The sequence below is a fragment of the Erythrolamprus reginae genome, chromosome 1 (assembly GCF_031021105.1).
Source record: "Erythrolamprus reginae isolate rEryReg1 chromosome 1, rEryReg1.hap1, whole genome shotgun sequence".
NCBI classification, from domain to species: domain Eukaryota; kingdom Metazoa; phylum Chordata; class Lepidosauria; order Squamata; family Dipsadidae; genus Erythrolamprus; species Erythrolamprus reginae.
The window spans coordinates 345,850,303-345,874,703 of record NC_091950.1 but is presented as its reverse complement, the minus strand read 5'-3'; the positions used below and the strand labels follow the sequence as shown (position 1 = coordinate 345,874,703).

Sequence of the window (24,401 nt, the reverse complement as noted above, 5' to 3'; positions counted from 1 at the left end):
TATAAAAGAAACCAACATATAAGTGGTAAAATATAATGATAAGCGAAGGAGAAATGGAAAGGAGAAAAACTGAAGAAAGAGAAAAAGAGAATCTGTTCAACATATGTAATATTCCCCATGTCAGTCTTAATCACTAACCAAAAACTTCATTACTCTACGGGACAAAAAACGACAACCTTGAAAAAAGGCATTATTTTCCGGCCTACAGCTTTTCCTTCAAACAAGATGCAATCACTTGTATCGGAAGCAGTATTTTTAAGGAAAAAATGTCCTAAGAATTAAACACTTGACATAAAGTTCACATCTCTAAGAAGATGAAAAAGGACTTATTTTTAGACCAATTTAAAAGAGTGGATGAATTACAAGCATATATTCATCTCCAAATAATCTGTTTTCCCAGAAGTAAAGCAATTTATTTTTAAAGGCTTTAAAAAAAATTCATAAGCATTTGGTCAAGGACACAGATAAGATAAAGAATAATAAAAATGTATTGTACTCGGATAATAGAAAACATATGGCTTTGTTTTTAAATCTAAAGGGGAGCTGGATGAATATGCATACAAAACACACACAAACACACACATTACATCAGCTGGACAGCGTAGTGGTAAGAGCATCAGTTTTTCATGCAGGAGTCGGAAGTTCAAGTCCTGGGTGGTACTAACTTTACCTGCCTACTTCAAATATGAGAGTGACTTTAACTAAGAGAATCATGCGGGCTCAGTTGCCATCCAGATTAACAAGACATCAGACATTTGGAAAATAGGACAATCTGACAATAAGTGACCGACTGAAACAAACTACAGTAGTCCCTCGCTATACCGCGCTTCACCTACTGCGGCTTCACTTCATCGCGGGTTTTCAAGAAATATTAATGAGAAAAATCATTCGCGGATCTTCGCTGGTTCGCGGGTTTCTGAGGAAGTCGATCGGCAGATTTAAACAGCCCGCCGAACTCGATCGTTTTTCAACGTTTTTCAAAAAAAATATATCTAAAATTGTAAATACTGTATTTAAAGACTGTATCTAAAATAAATACTGTGTGGGAAGGGTTTATAAACACTTAAAACAATGAAAACTTACCAAACAATTACAATATAAATACTTAAATAAGTACTATCAGTCGATAAATTCCCCATCGCGGATTTCACCTATCGCGGCCGGGTCTGGAACGTAACACCAGCGATAGGTGAGGGACTACTGTATACTTAGAGTGTACATGATAATCTGGATTTGATAGAATGCTACCACAACAGTAAACCTAATGGGAGAGGGGATATACGAAATATATGAGGGAACTATAGAACAATGGAAGACCAACAAACACACTAATGGAGAGACAGCTAGTTAACCAAAGCTTCAAAATAGTGAACAGCAAGCTGCATTCACAATTTGAAACAACCAACCATACATTAGCAATAGCATTTAGACTTATATATTGCTTCACGGTGCTTTACAGCCCTTGCTAAGTGAGAGTAAGCATGTTGCCCCCAACAATCTGGGTCCTCATCTTACCGACCTTGGAAGGATGGAAGGCTGAGTCAATCTTGAGTCTACTGAGATTCGACCTGCCAAACTGCTGGCAGCCGGTGATCAGCAGAAGTAGCTTGCAGTACTGTACTGCACTCTAACCACTGCACCACCGAGGCTCTCTCTCTCTATCTCTCTCTCCCCCCCTCTCTGTCTCTCTGTCTCTCTCTCTCTCTCTCTCTGTCTCTCTCTCTCTCTTACATACTGGACTCAAGATGACCTGGAACAATAACCACATGAGCAGTCACAGGTTATGCAGCCAACATCACTGCTTCCCCCTTCATTATAAAGCACAGCTGCCTTTTGAGGCATGAGTTCCTGGACAAACTACGGTAGCTACAACCAATCCTCAAAACTGATTATCAAAATTCAGGGGAGAAGTACCATCAGACAGTATGTACAATGAAGAATGTTCTTTCTGTGCCAATTCAGGAAGCTCAAACTGCCCAAGGAGCTGCTGATACAGTTCTACTGAGGAATCAGTGAGTCTCTCATTTGCACCTCTATAACTGTCTGGTTTGGTTCTGCAACCCAAAAGGACCGACACAGACTACAGAGGATAATCAGAACTGCAGAAAAAACAACTGCTGTCAACCAGCCTTCCATTGAGGGCTTGTATACTACGTGAGTCAAAAAGAGAGCGGGGAAAATATTTACTGACCCCTGGCATAGTGGACATAAACTGTTTCAACTCCTACTCTCAAAACGTCGTTACACAGCACTGCACACCAAGACAACTAGACACAAGAACAGTTTTTCCCCGAACACCATCACTCTGCTAAACAAATAATTCCCTCAACATTGTCAAACTATTTACTAAGTCTGCACTACAGTTACTACTAATTTTTTTTCATCATTCCTATCACCCATTTCCTCCCACTAATGACTGTATGACTGTAACTTGTTGCTTGTATCCTTAAGATTTTTATTAATATTGTTTTCTCATTGCTTATTTGACCCCTATAATCATTAAGTGTTGTACCTCATGATTCTTGACAAATGTATCTTTTCTTTTATGTACATTGAGAGCATATGCACCAAGACAAATTCCTTGTGTGTCCAATCACACTTGGCCAATAAAGAATTCTATTCTATTCTAGATGCCAACAGAGCCCCTCTGTAGCTCAAACCAATGAAGTAGTATTTGCTATTGCTGCTGTAATCCTAGAGATTCTTGGCTATGTGATCAAGAATAACAGTACCCTGGAAAATGAGGTTAAAGGCTAAAATTAAAGCAACTCAGAGAGTAATTACTCAACTTGTAGAACTATAGAAGGGTGTGGAAATTAAGGATACAGTCTCACCTACTGAAAAAATATAAGGACCTCCATCTAAAGCCCTAGAAACTGCCAAACAAAGATTCATAGCACGGGCTACCAAACTAAAGTGACTAAGGAGATACACTAGAGAAGCAGAGGCCAATAAGATAAACACCCTGCCTGATCTCCAAAGAACCATCCAAAGGGTACTTCCAACTGCAGTACAACAACACACGAATCCCAGCAACCAGTTAGGTCCCACAGAGTGGGTCTTCTCCGGGTCCCGTCAACTAAACAATGCCGCTTGGCGGGACCCAGGGGAAGAGCCTTCTCCGGCCCTCTGGAACCAACTCCCCCCAGAGATTAGAATTGCCCCCACCCTCCTTGCCTTTCGTAAGCTACTTAAAACCCACCTCTGCCATCAGGCATGGGGGAACTGAGATATTCTTTCCCCCTAGGCCTTTACAATTTTATGCATGGTATGTCTGTATGTGTGTTTGGTTTTTTATATTAATGGGTTTTTAATCATTTTTAGTATTGGATTATTTTGTATACTGTTTTATTATTGTTGTTAGCCGCCCCGAGTCTCCGGAGAGGGGCGGGATACAAATCCAATAAATAATAATAATAATAATAATAATAATAATAATAATAATAATAATATAACAGCAGTACCAGGGAGAAAGAGAAGAAACATAATACCAGTCAAAGTGACTGTAATATCTGAAAGCAGATCACAGCAATATCCCAGAAGAGGACCCACTCACAACCACAATAATAGATATCCAACAACTCGGCAGCACATGGGCTGAACATGACCACATCTCCTAGTTAAAGAAACTAACGGCAGTGCATTAATGCCTAGTAGCACAAATGAGCCAGCTACTAACAGCAAGCTCCCACCCAGATAGGCTAATACAAGGAAGGACAGTGCTGATCATGAAAGACCTGCAACAAGGGAAAAATTTGTGTCAACTACCAGCTGACAACCGGCCTCCCCACCACATGGGAAGCCCTATCAGGCATCATAACAACCAAGTCCCAGGACCACACGGATCACCATATGGACAAGTTGAGCTTGGCCAGTCTGGCAAAGAGAAGGACCACGGGTGACATAACGGTGTTCCAATACTTGAGGGGCTACCACAGAGAGGAGGGGTTTTTCCAAAGCTCCAGAAGTCCAGGCAAGGAATAATGGATGGAATCTCACCATAGAGAGATTCAACCTGAACAAAAACTGAATGTTTATGTATGAAATATATAGAAGAATTATAATTCTGCACTCATGAACTGAATGACAGGTCTATTAAATACTTTCTATATTTGAAACAAGCGTTTCGTGTTTTTAAAATGAAAGTCACAAGATATTAATGCAATGATGTAATTTCTATAAAAAGATACTTAGCATACTGACAAATCGAATATGGTTATTATAAATGTGAGAAATCTTGGTCTAAAGTATAATGTATTACCTTGCAAACCTAATTTGCCTTGTTTCTTAATTTGCCTTCATGGAAACATTAGTCAGCATTACTACATCTTACTTTAAATCAAGGTTAATGTTTTTTGCAAGAAGAAAAATAAACAAGTAAATGGTACTGTTCTGCCCGCATGTCCCAACCGCCCGTAATTACAGGGTAATTAGTCCAGAAAGATACACACCACACCATAGAAGGAAAACCAAAAGTCTTTATCAACAGAAAAACAGAAGCAGCTCCCTTTTTAAATGTAAAAGGCATTTTCTGGTACACACAAAGCACAGGTTAAATGCAATTCAATTTCTCACCCAATAACTGGGAAATTGAGTCCAATTCTAAAGTCCAGAAAGTCCTCACACAGTCTTGAACAGGGAAACAGCAAAAACCACGATCTTGACAAAACTATGAATCAGATAAACTGCCACCAGGCTAAACCAGCACGCTGCTCTTTTATCTGTAGCACTAATTACAACAGCCCCACCCAACCACAGGTGGCCTCACTTATCTCCTGTAATAATTATCAAAATCCAATCTTGAATACTCTGTTATTTGTGCTAGCCATCACTGATTTGAGATACCGTATTTTTCAGTGTATAAGACACACCTTTTTCCTCCCTAAAAGAGGCTGATAATTTGGGTGCGTCTTATATTCTGAATGTAGCTCCCCCTCAGCCTTAACTAGCTGCTAACAATCTTCCCAGCTCTTACCTTGCAGCTTCTTTCATTGTTTCTCTCTGCGAAGAATGTTTTCCAAGCCCTAAGCCTTTGCAGGGGGTTTTTTTTCATTACTCTAACTTGCTCTGAGTAAGTTTCTTTCCAGCCCTAACCAGGTGCTAACGATGTTCCCAGCTCTTACCAGCTTGGAAGCTCTTTCATTGTTACTTCTGCAAAGAAGAATGTTTTCCAAGCCCTAAGTCTTTGCAGGGTTTTTTCCATTGCTCTACTTGCTCAGACTGTTTCTTTCCAGGTGCTAATGATGTTCCCAGCTCTTACTGGCTTGCAAGCGCTTTCATTGTTACTCTCTCAGAAGAAAATTTTTTTAAGCCCTTAACCAGGGGATAAAATAATGGGCTGAAGCTGACCAGACTTATCAGATGAATACTGGTAAGCAGATTATTTTCCTCCCCCAAAACTAAGGTGCGTCTTATATTCCGGTGCATCTTATACTCCGAAAAATACAGTAAGCCAAAATGGTATAACTTTTGCTGTGTTACTATTTTTTTTCTCGGTCACTGTAGGAAACAGCAAATAGGTCTTTGAATTGATCTTGCAGCACTTTTAAGCCAAGGGAAATGTTAACTGGATAATTATTCAGTGATCCAATTTCAAAGATTCAGAGTACACATAGGCATGCATATTGTACCTGCCAGCCATTTATTAATGGAGCTGTATCGTCTCCTAAGATCGGGGTAAAGAAGCCATTGATTTAAGGAGATGCAATATGTGCACATATGCATACTCTAAATCAGTTTTCCCCTTTAAAACTGGAACACTGCACAGGCTCATTATATTGCTTAATTTGATACAGAACAGACCTGGTTTACACAAAATGCTAATCCAGAATTTCATCAGTTTAACAGGGGATTTAGTTGGATCTCAAAACATACCTTTTTTTAAAAAAAAATTGCACTTTAGTTTATAAATCTTTGCTTGTTTTAATCATGCTTTCATATCCAGGGACAGATCTCTGGCTTATTTCTGATTTGCCTGGATGTTCTTACCAAGTCAGAACAGCAAAGAAAATACCGCTAAAAATCAGCATGGATTCTCTTGCTTGTCTCACCCACCAAACTTCTCATCCTTAAGGAAATTATTATTATTATTACTATTATTATTATTATTATTATTATTTATTAGATTTGTATGCCGCCCCTCTCCGTAGACTCGGGGCGGCTCACAGCAATGATAAAAAACAATATACAATGACAAATCTAATAGTTAGGCTCTAAAATAACAATACATTTAAAAACTCTAAAAAAACCAAAAAAAAACCAATATATATATAAAAAAACATACATACAGTCATATCATACACAGAAAACTACATAGGCAGGGGGAGATGTTTCAGTTCCCCCACGCTTGACGACAGAGGTAGGTTTTAAGGAGTTTACAAAAGGCAAATGGTGAGAATTAGGTTTCCAGCTATGGTAATTGCACATTTGATCGCACAAAGCACAACCATTTTTAATTCCATAAATAGGGAAGTGGTGTGGCTGAGAAAGAGACATATACTCTTTACATAAAAACTCAACATCACAGAGACAAAGCATGTTGCACCAAAGATTTTTCTACTCTGTCAAAAATCTTATCAATGCTAGCCAAAATGTTTCTTTTTTAAAAAAAATAACAAAATAGATACACACTACAAAAACCTGAATGCCGGTATAAGATAGTGATTAAAGCATCATGCTAGAAACTGGGGGGAATTAAGGATTCTATTCCCATTTTAAGCACAAACACAGCTTGGACCAGTGCTTGTCTCTCAATCCTGAGAAGGTGGTTATGGCAAACCAGTTCCAAAAAGCCTTGTTGAGAAAACTGCAGGCACCAATCCAGGCAATTTCCAGGAGTCAATAATGACACAAAGACAATAGCAACAGCAGTTAGACTTATATGCCACTTCACAGCTCTCTCTAACTACCCTGTTTCCCCAAAAATAAGACGTACCCCGAAAGTAAGGCATGTCAGAGGTTTTGCACAATTTGCTAATATAAGGCACCCCCTGAAAATAAGGCGTAGTCAAGTTTACATACGGTACGATGGAAAAACATACGGTACCATTCAAAGCTGTTCATAGTGGTACCGTAATAATGTGGCGCCCCCTGCTGTCCCCTTCCATCGCTTTGTACCGTCCAGTACAGCAGACACAGTCTGCTGCTGTCTCACCGCCATTACAGTCTCCACTACAGTGCGTAGACTGTAATTCCTCTGGTGGCCGGAAGCTGCAAAAGCAGGAGTATACTGTTGTACCATATAAGTGCCGTCGTTTGTGTGTGTGGGTGCCATACTGACAGGTACCGTATCGTAATCAGTGTACCATACGGTACACTTTCTTTGGGGGCGTCAGCTTTTCTGCCTGTGAATTTGTCTTATTTGAGAAATATAAGGCACCCCCGAAAATAAGACGTAGCACAATTTTTGGAGCAAAAATTAATATAAGACAGTGTCTTATTTTCGGGGAAACACGGCAGTACAGACTGAGGTGGTATTCAGCAGGTTCTGACCAGTTCTAGAGAACCGGTAGCAGAAATTTTGAGTAGTCCAGAGAACCGGTAAATACCACTTCTGACTGGCACCGCTCCCACCTATTCTCTGCCTCCCAGCCGAGTCCCAGCTGATCCGAAAGGAATGTGGATTTTGCAGTATCCTTCCCCTGGAGCGGAGAAGAAATGGGGATTTTACAGTATCCTTCACTGCCACACCCACAAAGCCACACCACTCCTACCAAGTCATACGCACAGAACCAATAGTAAAAACAATTTGACTCCCACCTTCTTTACAGAGTCAGCATATTACTTCCAACAATCTGGGTCCTCATTTTACTTCAGAAGGATAGAAAGGTCAGGCAACCTTGAGCCGGTTAGGATTGAACTATTGCTAACTCTGTAAGGTTGTAAGCTCTGTAAACTATTGGCCTCCTCCAGGTTCCGTCAGCTAAGCAGTGCAGGGCCGTGGTGGAGGGCCTTCTCTGTTGCCGCTCCAGCTTTATGGAATCAACTACCCTCCCCCCAATGTCCATATTGCTCCCACCCTGCTGGCTTTCCGTAAGGCCACGAAGACCTGGCTAAGCTGGCAGGCCTGGAGCCCCTAAATCAACAACTAGCTTGACCATGTGTATGAATTTGTATGAATGGCATGTACGCCTGTTGTTCTACTATGAGTTTTAATTAGGATTTTAAAACTTAGATTGTGTTTTTTTTTCTTGACTTCTTTTTATTGTTGTTTGTAATTTATTGTTGTAAGCCGCCCTGAGTCCTTTGGGATTGGGCGGCATAGAAGTCAAATTAAGTAAATAAATTAAATAAATAAGCTTGAGACTTCCAATAGTTTGTTTAGTGACCAAAGTTACAATGGCACTTTAAAAATGGACTTATGATTGTTTCTCACACTTGCAACCGCTGCATGTTTGGCAACTGACTCATATTTATGACGGCTGCAATATCCTGGAGTCACATGATCCCCTTTTGCAACCTTCCGACAATCAAAGTCAATGGGGAAGTCAGAGTCTCTTGACCAGATCACTTACTTAGTAACTACAATGGTTCACTTAACAATGGTCGCAAGAAAGGATATAAAATGGGGCAAAATTCACTTAACAAATGTTTCACTTAGCATCAGAAACATTGGGCTCAATTGTGGTCATACGTTGAGGACTACCTGTGCCATCATGGCTCCTTACACACAATCACACACATACACTCTCACACCAATGCAAGTGCATAGCTATTTGTCCCCATAAAAACAACAAAGAAAAAAAACCTACCTCCCCATACACTGCTAAAAATACATTCCCAAAGAAAAAAATATCAAAATGTAAACTTCCACAAACATAATCATAATAGCACTTTAAACCTGCTGATCAAGAATGTAAAGAAATTATCTTAATAATGCTGAACCCCTAGCATTTCTCAATATTAATGTAGTAGTTTCACAACATTTGGAGGGCTGATTTCTTCTGCTATACTATGACATTTAGGAAAGCACTATGATATTTTTCTTAGGCTTAATCTAATCAGTGGTTCTCAACTTCTCTAATGCCGCGATCCCTTAATACAGTTCCTCATGTTGTGGTGACCCCCCAACCATATGTCTAGCTCCAATTCTCCCAATAGAACTTTAAGCTGATTGGCAGGAAGGTCAGAGGGACACCCCCACTGTAAACACCTGATTGGTCGGATTGTAAAAATATGTTTCAAGGTGCCAGAATAGGAGCTTTAGTTCCTAATACCATGGGTAATTTGTCTTTTCTCATGGTTTTAGGCGACCCCTATGAAGCAGTCGTTTGACCCCCAAAGGGGTCCCGATCCCCAGGTCGAGAACCACTGCTCTAAGTGGAAGAAGCCAAAGTCCCTAGCTCAGATAATATGCAGCTATACAATCCATGGACAGAACCAATTACAGTAGTACCTCTAGATACGAGCTGCTCCACATGCGAGTATTCTAAGTTACGAGCCAAGACGCAAGCAAAATTTCTGTTCGACACCCAAGCTCAAATTCAGGATACGAGCTGAGCTTCCACTAGGTGGCGCAAGAATTCCTCGCTTCAAGTTATCTTGGTGTGAAAAACAAAGTCTAAAGGCATTCGTTCGAGATGCAAGTTGATCGACATACGAGCTCGGGTCTGGAACGAATTAGACTCGTATGTCGAGGTACCACTGTACAGTGATCTCTCGGTTAGCGCGGGGGTTACGTTCCAAGACCTCCCGCGCTAACCGATTTCCGCGTTATACTGGATGCGGAAGTAAAAACCACCATCTGCGCATGTGCGCCATTTTTTTCATGGCCGCACATGCGCAGATGGTGGAGTTTGCGTGTGGGCGGCGGGGAAGACCAAGGGAAGATTCCTTCAGCCGCCCAACAGCTGATCTGCTCCGCAGCGCGGAAGCAGCGAGGAGCCGAAGATGGGGTAAAGGCAAAGGGGAAACCCCATCTTCGGCTCCTCGCTGCTGCCGCGCTGCGGAGCGGATCAGGTGTTGGGCGGCTGAAGGAACCTTCCCTTGGTCTTCCTGCCGCCCAGGCAAAGGGGAAACTCCAAGATCGCTTGCCGCTTGCCGCTTTGCAGCTTGGAACCTTGCTTCGCCTCCTTCGCTGCAATAGGCAAGCGGCAAGCGGCAAGCGATCTTGAGAAAGAGAGAGAAAGGAGGGCGACTTGCCAGTCCACGCCCCCCTGGATGAACAGCCTCGCATGGCCCCAGCGCCGGGCTCCGCTGTTGCCTCCGCCCCCATTCGGCTCTGCAGCTGAGAGGCCTTCCCGGCAGAGCCCTCCCCAACAGCTCCCGCTGCCAGCGCAAAAAAGAAAAGAAAAAGAAATCCCCAAAAGAGGCAGGCACAAAGCGGGGGCACAAGGGGAGCTGCCCGGCAGAGGTTGCTTTTTTTCTTCTCGTGGGCAAGTGGAGGGGGGGAGAGAGAAGGGAGGAAGAGAGTGTGAGAGAGGAAGAAAGAGAGAGAGAAATGATAGAAAAAAGGGGAGAAAAAAGAGAAATGAGAAAATGATTGAAGCATAGTGACAGGAAAGAAAGAGAAAGAGACAGAGAAGTGACTCTTGGTGATGACGTATGACGTCATCGGGTGGGAAAAACCGTGGTATAGCAAAAAAACCGTGGAGTATTTTTTAATTAATATTTTTTGAAAAACCGCGTTGCAGCGTTTCGCACTAATCGAGACCGTGCTAATCGAGGGATCACTGTAGTTCATTAGTCTCATCCACTTCAAAGAACACCATGATTTTTTTTAAAAAGATGACCCTCTGAGTAAGGATTTCCCAAATCAGAAACAAAGTGCATTAGCTCCTAGGATTTTCTCAGATTAAAGAATATTAAAAAAAAATAGGTAAGAGCCTTCAAAGCAGCAATTCAATCCCTTATAAACTAAGAATGAATCTCCATTAATAGCTGGTGACAATGTCAATTATACCTTGTTGTATACAGGTCTGGGCAACAGCAAAAAGTTCAGGTGATTTTTCTTCTAGCAGCTGCTGGTGGAGATTAATACATCGAAGTGTCCACCAGGGCAATGTCTAAAAGTGAGAAAATACATTTCAAACATCAGGTCCACTTGTTTCCATTTAGTTTTATTTAATGCACCCAGCAGTTAAACAGTGTTTAACAATGAGAAGATTTTTAAAAGGATGACGGCACCTTTATTCTAGATTAAACATGGGTGGGTTTGTTTTTTTTAGTATTTGCCATTTGAATTGCCGCTACCTTTTGTTTTAATTTGTACTTTACATCAGCGCCCTTGAGCAATCCCCGGAACAAAGAAATGGAATATGAATCCAATCAATAAATAGTGACGCACAGCTCAAGGGCAGAACAGTTGCTTTTTTGTCTGAAAATGCCAAGTTTATTCACAGCCCAGGGAGAACTCAGAAAAGCTCGGAAGGGGCTCACCAGGATATGAGGTATGATAAAGTGAGCTACAAAAGCAAACGGATGAATTAAATTCAAAGGACCTTCCAATATTCAAAACATTATTTGTCATCTACATCAGTGTTTTTCAACCAGTGTGCCGTGGCACACTAGTGTGCCGCGAGACATGGTCAGGTGTGCCGCGAAGCTCAGAGAGAAAGCAAGCAAGAGAGAGAGAGAAAGAAAGCAAGAGAGAAAGAAAGCAAGAGAGAAAGAAAGCAAGAGAGAAAGAAAGCAAGAGAGAGAGAGAGGGAGAGAGAGAGAGAGAAAGAGAACAAGAGAGAGAGAAAGAAAGCAAGAGAGAGAGAGAACAAGAGAAAGAAAGAGAGAGAGAAAGAGAGAAAGAAAGAGAGAGAGAAAGAGAAGGGAGGGAAGGAGAGAGAGAGAAAGACATAGAGGGAGGGAGAGAGAAAGAAAGAGATAAAGGAAGGAAGAGAAAGAAAGGAAGGAAGGGAGAGAAAGAGGGAGGGAGAAAAAATAGAGTGAAGGGGAGGAAGAGAGAGATAATTTTTTTGTCCAAACCTTTTTTAGCCGCCCCCCCATCTCCCCCCCCCGCTCAATGTGCCCCAGGGTTTTGTAAATGTAAAAAATGTGCCGCGGCTCAAAAAAGGTTGAAAATCACTTATCTACATGCTTGCGTTAGTTTGCTATGGTTGTGAGAGAATAAAATAACATCTAAAATGGGGTGCCAAACTCACGGCCCATGGGACGGATGTGTCACATGCTGGCCACGCCCACCCCAGTTTAACAAAGGGGGGAAAGTCCTGACATGTCACGGGACAACGTGAGTTTGACACTCCTGATCTAAACAAAGCATAGCCTGAAAAACAGGTAATTCCTTGACTCTTTAATGGTTCCTAAACTGGAAAGAAGAACAATTATTCAATCGTGTTTTTCTTTACCTGAATAGTTTCTAACTTATTTCTGGAATTCACAAGGATGACTCTAGCCAGCATCAACAAGATAGGTTGGGAGGCCAAGCTGTATATTGATTCACCATCTAGAACCATCCTCCCTAAGACAGCAGCTGACAATGCACTGGTCTGGAAATAGTAAATAAGAAAATCATATTAGGCAGCTTCACCTTACTTTAGAAGACACAATGTTAAAACACTGCAGTTTAGTGACCGGGTACATATAGTCCTCAACTTATGATGATGGGAGTGGAGTCTGGAATTACAGTTGTAAGTCATGGCATCACTTAAACGTATCTGATTTTTTGGGACATTCTTTGCAGTTGTTGTAAAGTGAACAATAGAGTTAAATGAAGCAATTTTCTCCAATGGACACTTTTTTGCCAGAAACCAGAAGTAAGCAGTGGAAATTAGCAAAACAGAATGCAAATGGTATTTGCATGACCACAGGACCCTGCAAACAACCATAAAAATGAGCCAACTGCCAAGCATCCAAAACTCAATCAAGCAAATGTGGGATATGTAGGTACAGCCGTGGTAACTGCAAAAATGGCTTGTAAGTAGCTATTGGGAGTATCCATCCTAACTTTGAATAGTTAAGTGACCTGCTATAAATTGAGGACTATCTGTAATGCTTTAGATTCAGTTTCAAAGAGATCCTCTGGAGCAAGTGGAAGATAAAGGCAGCATCTGTCTGCAACTCACAAATGATATGTTGCTATGTTAATTGTTAAGGTATTCATGAACTGCAAAACTTGACTCTTCTGGCAAGCCTGGGGGCATTGATCAAATGAGATATTGCCTAGATATTGCCTGAATGTGAGAGTATGTATGTTTATTAATCACTATTATTTTATTACAATTGTCTATATGCTGTGCTCTTTGCTCTTACTAGTAGGCATCAACATTTAATGCATAACATTAGCCAGCAATTTGCCATTTCTCTAATACTAAAAGAAGCATTTTTCAGTCACACAACTATTTGGCGTTGGAGGAAAATACCTCATTATATTGTTGCAATATTTCAGATGGAAGAAAATCCTGAGGTTGTAAGTCAACAGGAGGTCCAGTCCAGTTGCTCTGCACAAACAGCTGTAAGCTCCCTACACCAAGGAGGAACACCACACTTTGCCTGCAATATACACGGAGACGTTGTTTATATATCCATGAATACAGAAGAAAAAATTATCGTTCTTTAATAACCAACCTATAGCTTACATAGAACATTAATGTTGACAAACTAAAATATTTGGTAATTGACTAAGAGCAGAAAGTCAGTTTGAGTAAATATAGGTTGTCCTCAAATTACCATTCATTTAGCGAGCATTTGAAGTTACAATGGCACTGAAAAAGTGACTTATTTATTTATTTTATTTATTATTTAGATTTGTATGCCACCCCTCTCCGCAGACTCGGGGCGGCTCACAACAAAATAAAACAGTTCATGACAAATCTAATCATTATAATTTAAAATATTAAAAAAAACCATTTACTAAGCAAACATACATACAAACATACCATGCATAAATTGTATATGCCCGGGGGAGATGTTTCGGTTCCCCCATGCCTGACGACAAAAGTGGGTTTTAAGGAGCTTACGAAAGGCAAGGAGAGTAGGGGCAGTTCTAATCTCCAGGGGGAGCTGGTTCCAGAGAGTCAGGGCCGCCACAGAGAAGGCTCTTCCCCTGGGGCCCGCCAACCGACATTGTTTAGTTGACGGGACCCGGAGAAGGCCCACTCTGTGGGACCTAATCGGTCGCTGGGATTCGTGCGGCAAAAGGCGGTCTCGGAGATATTCTTGATTGGTACTTGCACTTACAGCTATTACAACTTCCCATAATCACATGATCAATGTTTTTATGTGTTTACGACTGTTGCAGTGTCCAAGGGTCATGTGATCTTCATTTATGCCTTTCCCAGCCAGTTTACAACAAGCGAAGTCAATGTTCCTCTTTACCATTGTTTCCTTTTAAGTCTCCTAATTGCTGAGAATGGCTTGAGGAGAAATCTCTTCTGACCTCCAGTTGATTAATTACTTGATTAATTAGAAGGGATACAATTTCCTAAAATTTCAGAAGTACTAGAAAATCCAACAATAATTTTGGCTGTATCAAGGAAACTGAAGTCTGTCTTTCACTAATTAATGTGGAAGAAGAGCAGGCTAAGATGGAAGGTGGGGGTTAGACCTGTCAATAATTTTGGAATTGTTGCAGTGCCACAATATTTATTGCATTTGAAATTTTAGAGCAACAGTCTATAATGAAATGAAAGACGATAAATGAAATTTAGGATTTCACAACTGGCAATATTTTCATATGCCTTTCTTTGTGACAATCCACCAAACACTACTAAATCAGAATGGTGAATAAAATTAAAACATCATACCACTAGGCAAGGCATAAAAGCAACTTTTGAAAGTGTATGAAGACAACACATCTCATTTCTACTGGTAAGCCTCCCTTAAGAGTCCTTTCAGACATAAGATGAATATCTCAAGTTACTATAATTACTACAATTCATTCTGCACACCAAGACAACTAGACACAAGAACAGTTTTTTTCCGAACGCCATCACTATACTAAACAAATAATTCCCTCAACACTGTCAGACTTTCTACTAAATCTGCACTTCTATTCTACTAGTTTTTCTCATCATTCCTTTCACCCATTTCCTCCCATGTTGACTGTATGAGTGTAACTTGTTGCTTATATCCTAAGATTTTTATTAATATTGCTTCTTCATTGCTTATTTGACCCCTATGACAATCATTAAGTGTTGTACCACATGATTCTTGACAAATGTATATTTTATTTTATGTACGCTGAGAGCATATGCACCAAGACAAATTCCTTGTGTGTCCAATCACACTTGGCCAATAAAAAAAAATTATATTCTAATTAAACCACCAAATACTAATTTGACAGACAAAATTCATATCACACCTAGTTTTGTGTTACTGTGAAACATGTGACTAGCCATTTAATAAACTGTGATTAAACAAATTATGTCACGTGTGAACCCAGCCAAAATATATATCTTTGACATGATTTTTTTTGTTTTGGTGAGAATAGAGGCTTGATTGTACAAGAATTGCTGGCTGAAAGACAGCAAAATGAAGCTAAAGAGAAAAGCATCATCACTTTTTACAGTAATGTTACGGGTGAAACATCAAGCCCAAACCAGAAACTGAACATACAATATTATGTTTATTCAATGGTATTTTAATTACATCTAGTAGAGTCTGGGCAAACACCAACAAATGGATATGAAAAGGCACAAAACTCAGAAATCCCACATTGCTAAAGTTTTCAGGTATAATTTCCAGTCAAATGTGAAGCTTTGAACATAGAGTAGGCATATCTCCTTTCAAAATTTGTCCTGAAGCTCAGGGTACTAAATGGAAGAACAATGAAAAAAAAGTAAGATGGGAAGCCTACTTTGGGCATTTAAAGCAAACACAATTTTCTATTATGAGAAATCTTAACAATGCATGTACTAATTCACTCCATGAAGCTAACTCTCTGGCATATTATATTTTTCATTACTATAGTAACAACAGAGAGGGAATGAGCTACTCCCACATTACAGCTGAAGTCAATAAAAAACAACACTCAACACCACAATACTTACACAATACACAATACATTCTGAATGTCCTAAAGGTGGTTTTCCAAAACAATTTACCTTTCAATAGAATCAATGTCTGCTGAAGAACATGCTAGATAAGCTTGTATCTGCTTTTCCAGGTAGCTTTCAATGGTATCCTCTTTTTCTGAAGATGTGGTGAAGACATTCTGGACTGCTTTACTGAGAAAGATGGACTCATAATTCCCTTCCAACAACAACTGCAATAATGATCCACTTTCTAAAAATTAAAGTAACAAGAGTGAGCGACTTATATGTGTCCTGCATTTTACATGGTTATCTGACATTTGGGCATCTCCCAACAAGAAAAAGTATTGTATACAGTTCTCAAAAATGACCATTCCTTATCACCTCTATGAGAAAACTAGACAATCTAATTTTTATCCAAATATTTACTAAACAAGTACTAAGGCCAAAAGCAAGTAGTGGATAAACAAGAGCATCCATAAATATCAAGGAGTCTAGTGAATCTGATTTATCAGCTCATTTGTTCGTCAATATTTATTGCAAGATTATTTTTTAAAGTTATATTATTCCCTCCCCCAAGAGAAGAAAATCTTCAATATAACCAATAATTATATAATCAAAACCAATAATCATCTAGGTCTGCCAGAACTAGTACTCAGAAAAATTATAGATGAGCAAGTTTACATTATGAAAGCAAAAATACATTAGAAATGTAGCCTGATATCCAATTATTGTCTTCAGAGTTGGTGCAAAAGGTGAGTAAAGAGTACTATAAACTGGCCATACTCAATATGTCAATTCCAATCTCATTGGTCCATGGTATTCCAACCGAAGAGGGTTTATTAGATTTATTGTTTTTCCATTGTTACAGCCTCAAACCTTCACAGTTTCAATGTCAAACTGTCCACCGTGAACATCACACCATTCCTGCAAAGTCTGCAAAGGGGGTGTGCATACACACACCAGCAAGCAACCAACAAACCTCCCTGTCTTATTGTCCCCATTTATCTGTACTTATTTCCTCTGTTCATGTTTATATGTATACCTTATCTTGTACATATTTGACAAAACAAACAAACAAATAAAATAAAAAATATTAGAACTGAAATGAATACATTCAAAAAGAATCAAGAACAGTTTGGATTTAAGAGATTTCTATCACAGATTCAGTAAGAGCAAGACAAATGTTTAAATGCAAAGTCAAAAAGCATTATTATGTATTTAAGTGTATCAAAGAAAAGGAGGGCGTTGTTATCTGGCTATAGAAACCTCAACAGGACCGTCGTATTAGTCAATTCACACTGTGAATTGTCTGTCTTCTTTATGGAAGAAGGAAGGGAAAAGAGAGAATGGTATGGACCGTGATGGGCTTGGCCTTGGATGGAACAGCCTCCAGGAATAGAATATATTGCTATTAGAAAATATATTCACTGCTCAAAAAAATAAAGGGAACACTCAAAGAACACATCCTAGGTCTGAATGAATGAAATATTCTCATTGAATGCTTTGTTCTGTATAAAGTTGAAAGTGCTGACAACATGTGAAATTCCCTGAGCAGGTGCAGAAGCCAGGTTTCTGGCACTGCATGTGCATTGCCATCTTGGGGGGGGGGGATTGATATATATACTGGGGGTAGATAGATAGATGGATGGATGGATGGATGGATGGATGGATGGATGGATGGATGGATGGATGGATGGGAGAGAGAGAGACATATTATGCACACACACACACACACACACTTTTTCTGTCGAATCACCCTGGTATTCTGCTTTTTGCCTCTCGGCGCCATTTCAAGGCAGTTAATTTTTTATAGCCAACAAACTATGTATGTATGTATGTATGTATGTATGTATGTATGTGTCTGTCTGTCTGATCTATCTGTCTGTCTGTCCCTATCTATCTATCTATCTATCTATCTATCTATCTATCTATCTATCTATCTACCTACCTACCTACCTACCCGAATATCTCCAGGACCGCCTTCTGCCACACGAATCCCAGTGACCGGTTAGGTCCCACAGAGTTGGCCTTCTCCGGGTCCAGTCGACTAAACAATGTCGTTTGGCGGGACCCAGGGGAAGAGCCTTCTCTGTGGCAGCCCCGACCCTCTGGAACCAGCTCCCCCCGGAGATTAGAACTGCCCCCACCCTCCTTGCCTTTTGTAAACTCCTTAAAACCCACCTCTGCTGTCAGGCATGGGGGAATTGAGACATCTCCGTCAGGCCTGTACAGTTTATGCATGGTATGTTTGTGTGTATGTTTGCTTTTAATAAAGGTTTTTTAGTGTTTTTTAAATTATTAGATTTGTTGTACATTGTTTTATTGTTGCTGTGAGCCGCCCCGAGTCTGCGGAGGGGGCGGCATACAAATCTAATAAATAATAATACCTACCTACCTATCTATCTACCTATTGTATTAGATTTGTATGCCGCCTCTCTACTATATTCTATATGTGTAACATATTTTTGCTGATAAAGAAAAGGAAGGGAGGCTAATATAGATCTATTTCAAGCTATTTTGCTCTCATCAACTAGCCATGCCCTCTAGAGGTTAAAGCTACTGCCTTACAGGCAGACTCCCCAGGTTCAAATCATGGTAAGGGGATGGCTAGCTGATGAGAGCAAAATAGCTTGAAATACATCTATACTAGTCTCCCTTCCTTTTCATTATCAGCAAAAATATGTTACATACACACGCGCACACACACATATAAAATGGGTGCGCACAGTGCTGAAAAATCAGGGGGGAAATCCAACAACCCCCCCCCCCCTATATATATACATAATGTGTGTGAATGTGTGTAACATATTTTGCTGATAATGAAAAGGAATACACACACACACACACATACACAGAGAGAGGGAGGAATTGAATATATGTTTTATTAGAATGTGTGTGTGTGTGTGTGTGTGTAACATATTTTGCTGATAATGAAAAGGAAAAGGAGAGGGGCAGCATACAAATCTAATAAATTATTATTATTATTATTATTATTAAATTCCTCCCCCCTCCCTCTGTGTGTGTATGTGTATACTGTATATATATATATATATACTGTACTGTATACACTCTCACACACACAGAGAGAGGGAGAGAGAAGGAACTGAATATATGTTTTATTAGCATATATGTGTATGTATGTACACACACACAAGCAAAATATCTGCCTAGCTAGAATCAACAATCCAGACCTGCACCTGTACGGCACCTATCCCCATCCCCGTTCTATCTCCTCAATCTTCCCAACTTTCAGGGATGCGGGTGGGGGGGTTAGTTTTCCCGACGGACTCGCTGCCTTTTATTAAGAAGCCACAGAAACATCTTTGCCTCGGCAGGGTGCATCCAAATCCAAAGTGGCACCATGGAAAGAGTGAACGGGAGGAGGTATGGGGGGGGGGAATAGGAAGAAGAAAGGCCCGCCCTCCCTTCTCTCCCTTCTGCCGAAAGCCAGAGCGGCTGCGGAGAAGCCCCCGCGGCAAGCAAGCAAGCGGGCAGCGCGAGCCAGCAAAGGAAGGTGCCCGACCCGGCTTACCTGCCGCCGTAGCAGCCTCGCTCTGTTTCCACCGCGGGGATTCCGCCGCGCTGGGGAAGCCCCGGAGTAACACCCGCTCCAGCGCCCGCATCTTCCCCTTGTTATTCGATGCCTGGAAAGGGGAAGGAGGCGGAGAGGCAGAGATAGAGAGGGGGGGAAAAACCACGCGCCTACGTGAGGCAAAAACCCATGTGCGGCCAGCGACTGCTGGGAGCCGCCATGCCAAGCCGCGCTAAGCTCCCTGGGAGAAGGAGGCTCCTCCGTGGCAACCCCGAGCAGCCCCTGGCGGAAGAGCTTGCGGGGCAGGCGCCGCTTTTTTTTTTTTTTTTTTGCCGGACTGCTTTCCTGCGTGTTTCCTCCGAAAGAAAGGCGAGCCTCCCCGGCGACCCCGGACTCCCGCCTTGCTCTGGAGCAGCGTCGTCGCTTCCTCGTTTACACAGCCCTGCGGTGCTGTTTCTCTTTGGAAGCGCGCCGGCACGTACCTCGCTTCCTAACCACCACCACCCTTTATTATCTGCTTCTGCCTTTCTAATACGCTTCTCCTGTTGGTATATAGGCAGCTCCACAGCCCTCAACAACTTTTCAGGGTATTCCGCTTGGGATATTTGCGTCCCCAGTACCGGTAAATTGCAGCCCTGGCTTTGCAGAGTGCTCGCTTCTCTACTGCTCTGAATGTTCTTCTGGCCTCAGATGTCTGGCAGCCTATACATACATACATACATACATACATACATACATACATACATACATACATACATACATACATACATACACACTGCTCAAAAAAATAAAGGGAACACTTAAACAACACAATATAACTCCAAGTAAATCAAACATCTGTGAAATCAAACTGCCCACTTAGGAAGCAACACTGATTGACAATTTCACATGCTGTTGTGCACATTCAACTTTGTACAGAACCAAGTATCCAGTGAGAATATTTCATTCATTCAGATCATTCTATGATGTGTTATTTAAGTGTTCCCTTTATTTTTTGAGCAGTATGTATGTACGTATGTATGTATAGGCTGTCAGACAACTCAAATCAAATAAATAAATAAATAGATAAACAAACATTCTGTGTGTTTGTGTGTGTGCGCGCGTGCAGAATGTTTATTTATTTATTTATTCATTTATATCTCGTAGGATAGGTATTACTGTATAATACTCTGCTGTATTGTTTTTCTAACAGGAATATGCAGTGGCCTATAGTAGCAGCAATTGATAACTCAGTAGTATGTCTGAATGCATAAAATTATGGGAAATGTATTCAGTCTTCAGTAAGGGCTCCAGTGGATTCATTTAATAAATGAATATGCATCAGAGTGTCCAGTGACTCTTGCTAATATCATTGGGAAAGTCCTCCCTCCCTCCCTCCCTCCACCCCTCTCTCTCTCAAACACGCACAGAGGGAACATGCATAAGGTTATTTATTTATTGGATTTGTATGCCGCTCCTCTCCGCAGACTCGGGGCGGCTAACAACAATGATAAAAAACAACACATAACAATCCAATTTAACAAAACAACTAAAAACCCTTATTATAAAAACCAAACATACACACAAACATACCATACATAACTTGTAATGGCCTAGGGGAAGTTCCAGCCCCTGTTCTAATGCTTCTCTTTTACTAATATCATGTAGATAAATATTATTCTATCTTTGTATACCACCAAAACAAATAAATAAAATAAAACACACACACACACAAAACCTGAAGCCTTTTGGATTCTTCAGAGTGACTATGTCTTCCCATAGCCCTCTCCTTTTCAGACTAAACATACCTATGCCTTCAAGCATTCCTCAATTTTTCTTGTTTATTTCAGGACTCTTATCAACTTTGGATATATTGTCATTTGTCAATGTCCTCCCTAAACAGAACTGGATACAATATCATGGGTACAATCTAACATTGAATAGAGGGGAAGTATAATTTTTGATCTTGACGTACTTTTGTTGGTACAATCAAAATTTGAATTTGCATTGTTAGTAGCTGCGTTACATTTCTGCTCTTGATTACATTTCTGGCTCGTGTTAAGCACCAGATCCTTTTCACATGTATTGTTGCCCTGTGTGATTCCTCTGACCCCAATCTTTTGATTTTAACTTTCTTACCAAAATAAATACCCTCCTGAATCTTGATAATGTTTTCCATGGTTATTTGTGAATATCTTCTTAACTATCTCTGTCTCTCTCTTTCTTTGATCTGCAAAGTTGATAATAATATTTTCTAACCCAGGTCCAAACAATTTATGAATTTTGAATAGCATTCATAGAAAGAAGATTTATTTGATGCTACTCTTCATCTTGACATGAAACTGTATGTACGCTCTTTGGGCACAATGTCTTTAATGGTCTTTAATAATACAGCCTGTTCTGCCGGGCTCTATGGTAGGAGCCTCCCAAAAATTCAAGTGTACAAATTTCAGGCACACACACACTTGAAAGTTCAAAAACAATGTTCTTTATCACAAAAATTCAAAAGAAACAAAGCACCCTTTTTGTATTGCAAAGCGCACTTGTCCCAAAACAACCTGGTAGTCTGTACAATCCCCTTAATCAATCCTTAAGTACTTAGCTAGCAGCTGTGAAGAAACGTCACAGCCCTCCTTCTTCTACGAAGTGAAATACTTTGCTCTGCTTTGGTTTCAAAGTTGTGAAAAATCAACAAACAGCAAGGCACAGTCCTGAAGAAACAAGGATCAGATAATCTTCCACAACGGCCCAAGCCAGCATGCGGCTATTTATATCAGCAGCTCTAATTACTGGAGCCCCACCCAAACATAGGTGGCCTCTCTTATCTCCTGTAATATTTCCTCAATTGATCTCTTCTATGCATAAGTCTGCGCCTGCGTGGGTCTAACACTTCCTCATCCAAATCAACTGAAGATAAGGGAGATTGGCTTCCTGGGCTGTGTGCCAAGCCCCCCTCCTCCAAGTCACCCCCACCTTCTTCGTCCGAGGAAACTGCACTACCTGACTCTGTCGTCAATAAAACAGGCCTATGACATGTTGATATTTCCCCTGCATCCACCTCCACATTCCTTGGGGCAGGAGCTGGGCCAGAGCCAACCACAACACAGCCCACTTTTTATTGTTTTTTTTTACTAGGATCTCATGGGAGATGTTTAATATTTTGCTAAAAATAGGCTACTGCATTCTGATAGTTAAACAGTTCATTCTGTTATAAATGTTCAGGTTGGTTTTGTACAATTTATTCCCGATATTGGCTCTTGCCAAGTGTTACATTCTTTTTTTAATGCTCAAAAATTGACTGTTTAATAATTTGCTTCACAGATGGATGAATGATATTAATATTAAGCTAACCAGCTTGAATTACCTGAATGTGAGAACTTTTTCCTCCCGTTTTTGAAAATATAAATATTTGCTTTTTTCCCCCAGTCACCTGGCAATATAGTTATGATTTCTCAGAGATGAAAGAAGTAACTCTGAACAAAAATTTTCATATCGTGGCTGATTAAATTAAATCAATTATGATTTATTGCTATCTTTCTATGTTGAATATACAATTTGAAATCAATTATAATGAGAAATAGAATTAGTCTGCTTGGTTGCTAGGCATTCATGAACCAGTTTACTAATATATAGATGGCAAATCTACTCTTGGATGTTGAGAGAAAACAGGGCCGGGCTCTTGCAGATGTTGAGAAGCAGCTACTGGTGATGAGAAATGAGGGAAACAGAACTGTCTATATCAGTGATAGCGAACCTATGCCACGGGTGCCACAGGTGGCACGTGAAGCCATATCTGCTGGCATACGAGACGTTGTCCTAGCTCAGCTCCAATGTGCATGTGTGTGTTGGCCAGATAATTTTTGACTCACACGGAGGCTCTGGAGGGCGTTTTTGGCTTCCAGAGAGCCTTCAGGGGGATGGGGGAAGGCATTTTTACCCTCCACCCCCCCCGGCTCCAGGGAAGCCTGAGGAGCCTGAGGAGAGTGAAACATGAGCCTACTGGGCCCACCAGAAGTTGGAGATAGGCCATTTCAGCCTCCAGAGGGCCGGCGGGGGGTGAGGGAAGCTGTTTTTGCCCTCCACAGGCATTGAATTATGGGTGTGGGCACTTGCGCATGCACCCAAGGAAAAAAAGGTTCGCCATCACTGGTCTTTTTTTTTTTTTTGAAAAAGATTTTATTAAATATCTACATTAAAAATACACAACAAGAAACAACATGATGACAATATGTACACATAAGAAAGAAATGAAAAAAAGAGAGAAGAAAAAGAAAGAAGAAGAAGATAAGGAAAAAAAGAAATAAAGCATATTTGGTATCATTATTTACGATTTGCACTACCCAAAGAGTATGTAATTTACGTGCAGCTTGCATCTAGTTTACAAAGGAAAATCTTCCTTTTAACAATTGTTATATATTTAATACATAAATACAATCTTATAATTTCCTTGTTATTATATCAATCATATATCCTTTTTTTTCTTCAATGGTATAATAGTGCTATAATTTGTTAATATTTGTTGATATTAATTAAGTTTATTGTCTCTAGATTTGGATTTGGGGTTCCTAATTTCTTTTCATTTTATTTTAATTTGTTTTTTGCAACCCAGATATACCATCTGTCCCAACTTTTGTGAAAGTCCTCCATGTCCTTATCCTGTAGTTCGTAAGTCAATTTAGTCATTTCCACTATCTGGTAGATTTTAGCTATCACATTATATATCGTTGGTGTGAGTTCCACTTTCCAGCATTGAGCATATGTAATTCTTGCCGCTGTTGTAGTATGCAGTATTACATGTCTGTCGTTCTTTGAGAAATTTTGCCTGAATATTTCAAGTAAAAACAATTCTGGTTTTGTAAATATTTCCTTTCCTATAATTCCTTCTATCATATTTCTAATTTCCCCCCAGAATTGTTTAGCTGATGGACACGTCCACCACATGTGATAATAGGTGCCCGGTTTTTTCC

The 24,401-nt window shown here is 40.4% G+C and overlaps 1 protein-coding gene across 1 annotated transcript in view; it reads right to left on the bottom strand.

Annotated features, from left to right (window-relative positions):
* The window catches only part of TTC27 (tetratricopeptide repeat domain 27), a 106,172-nt gene extending 86,471 nt beyond the window's left edge, over window positions 1-19,701 (bottom strand). Inside the window, exons 1-6 of the mRNA XM_070727120.1 lie at window positions 19,456-19,701; window positions 15,993-16,173; window positions 13,311-13,440; window positions 12,297-12,437; window positions 10,887-11,003; window positions 1,932-2,080 (exon numbers count right to left, since the gene is read on the bottom strand). Of these exons, the coding sequence (XP_070583221.1) occupies window positions 1,932-2,080; window positions 10,887-11,003; window positions 12,297-12,437; window positions 13,311-13,440; window positions 15,993-16,173; window positions 19,456-19,546 (809 nt within the window). The 5' untranslated portion in view covers window positions 19,547-19,701. The remainder of the gene's footprint in view (window positions 1-1,931; window positions 2,081-10,886; window positions 11,004-12,296; window positions 12,438-13,310; window positions 13,441-15,992; window positions 16,174-19,455) is intronic.
* Window positions 19,702-24,401: the final 4,700 nt, after the last annotated feature.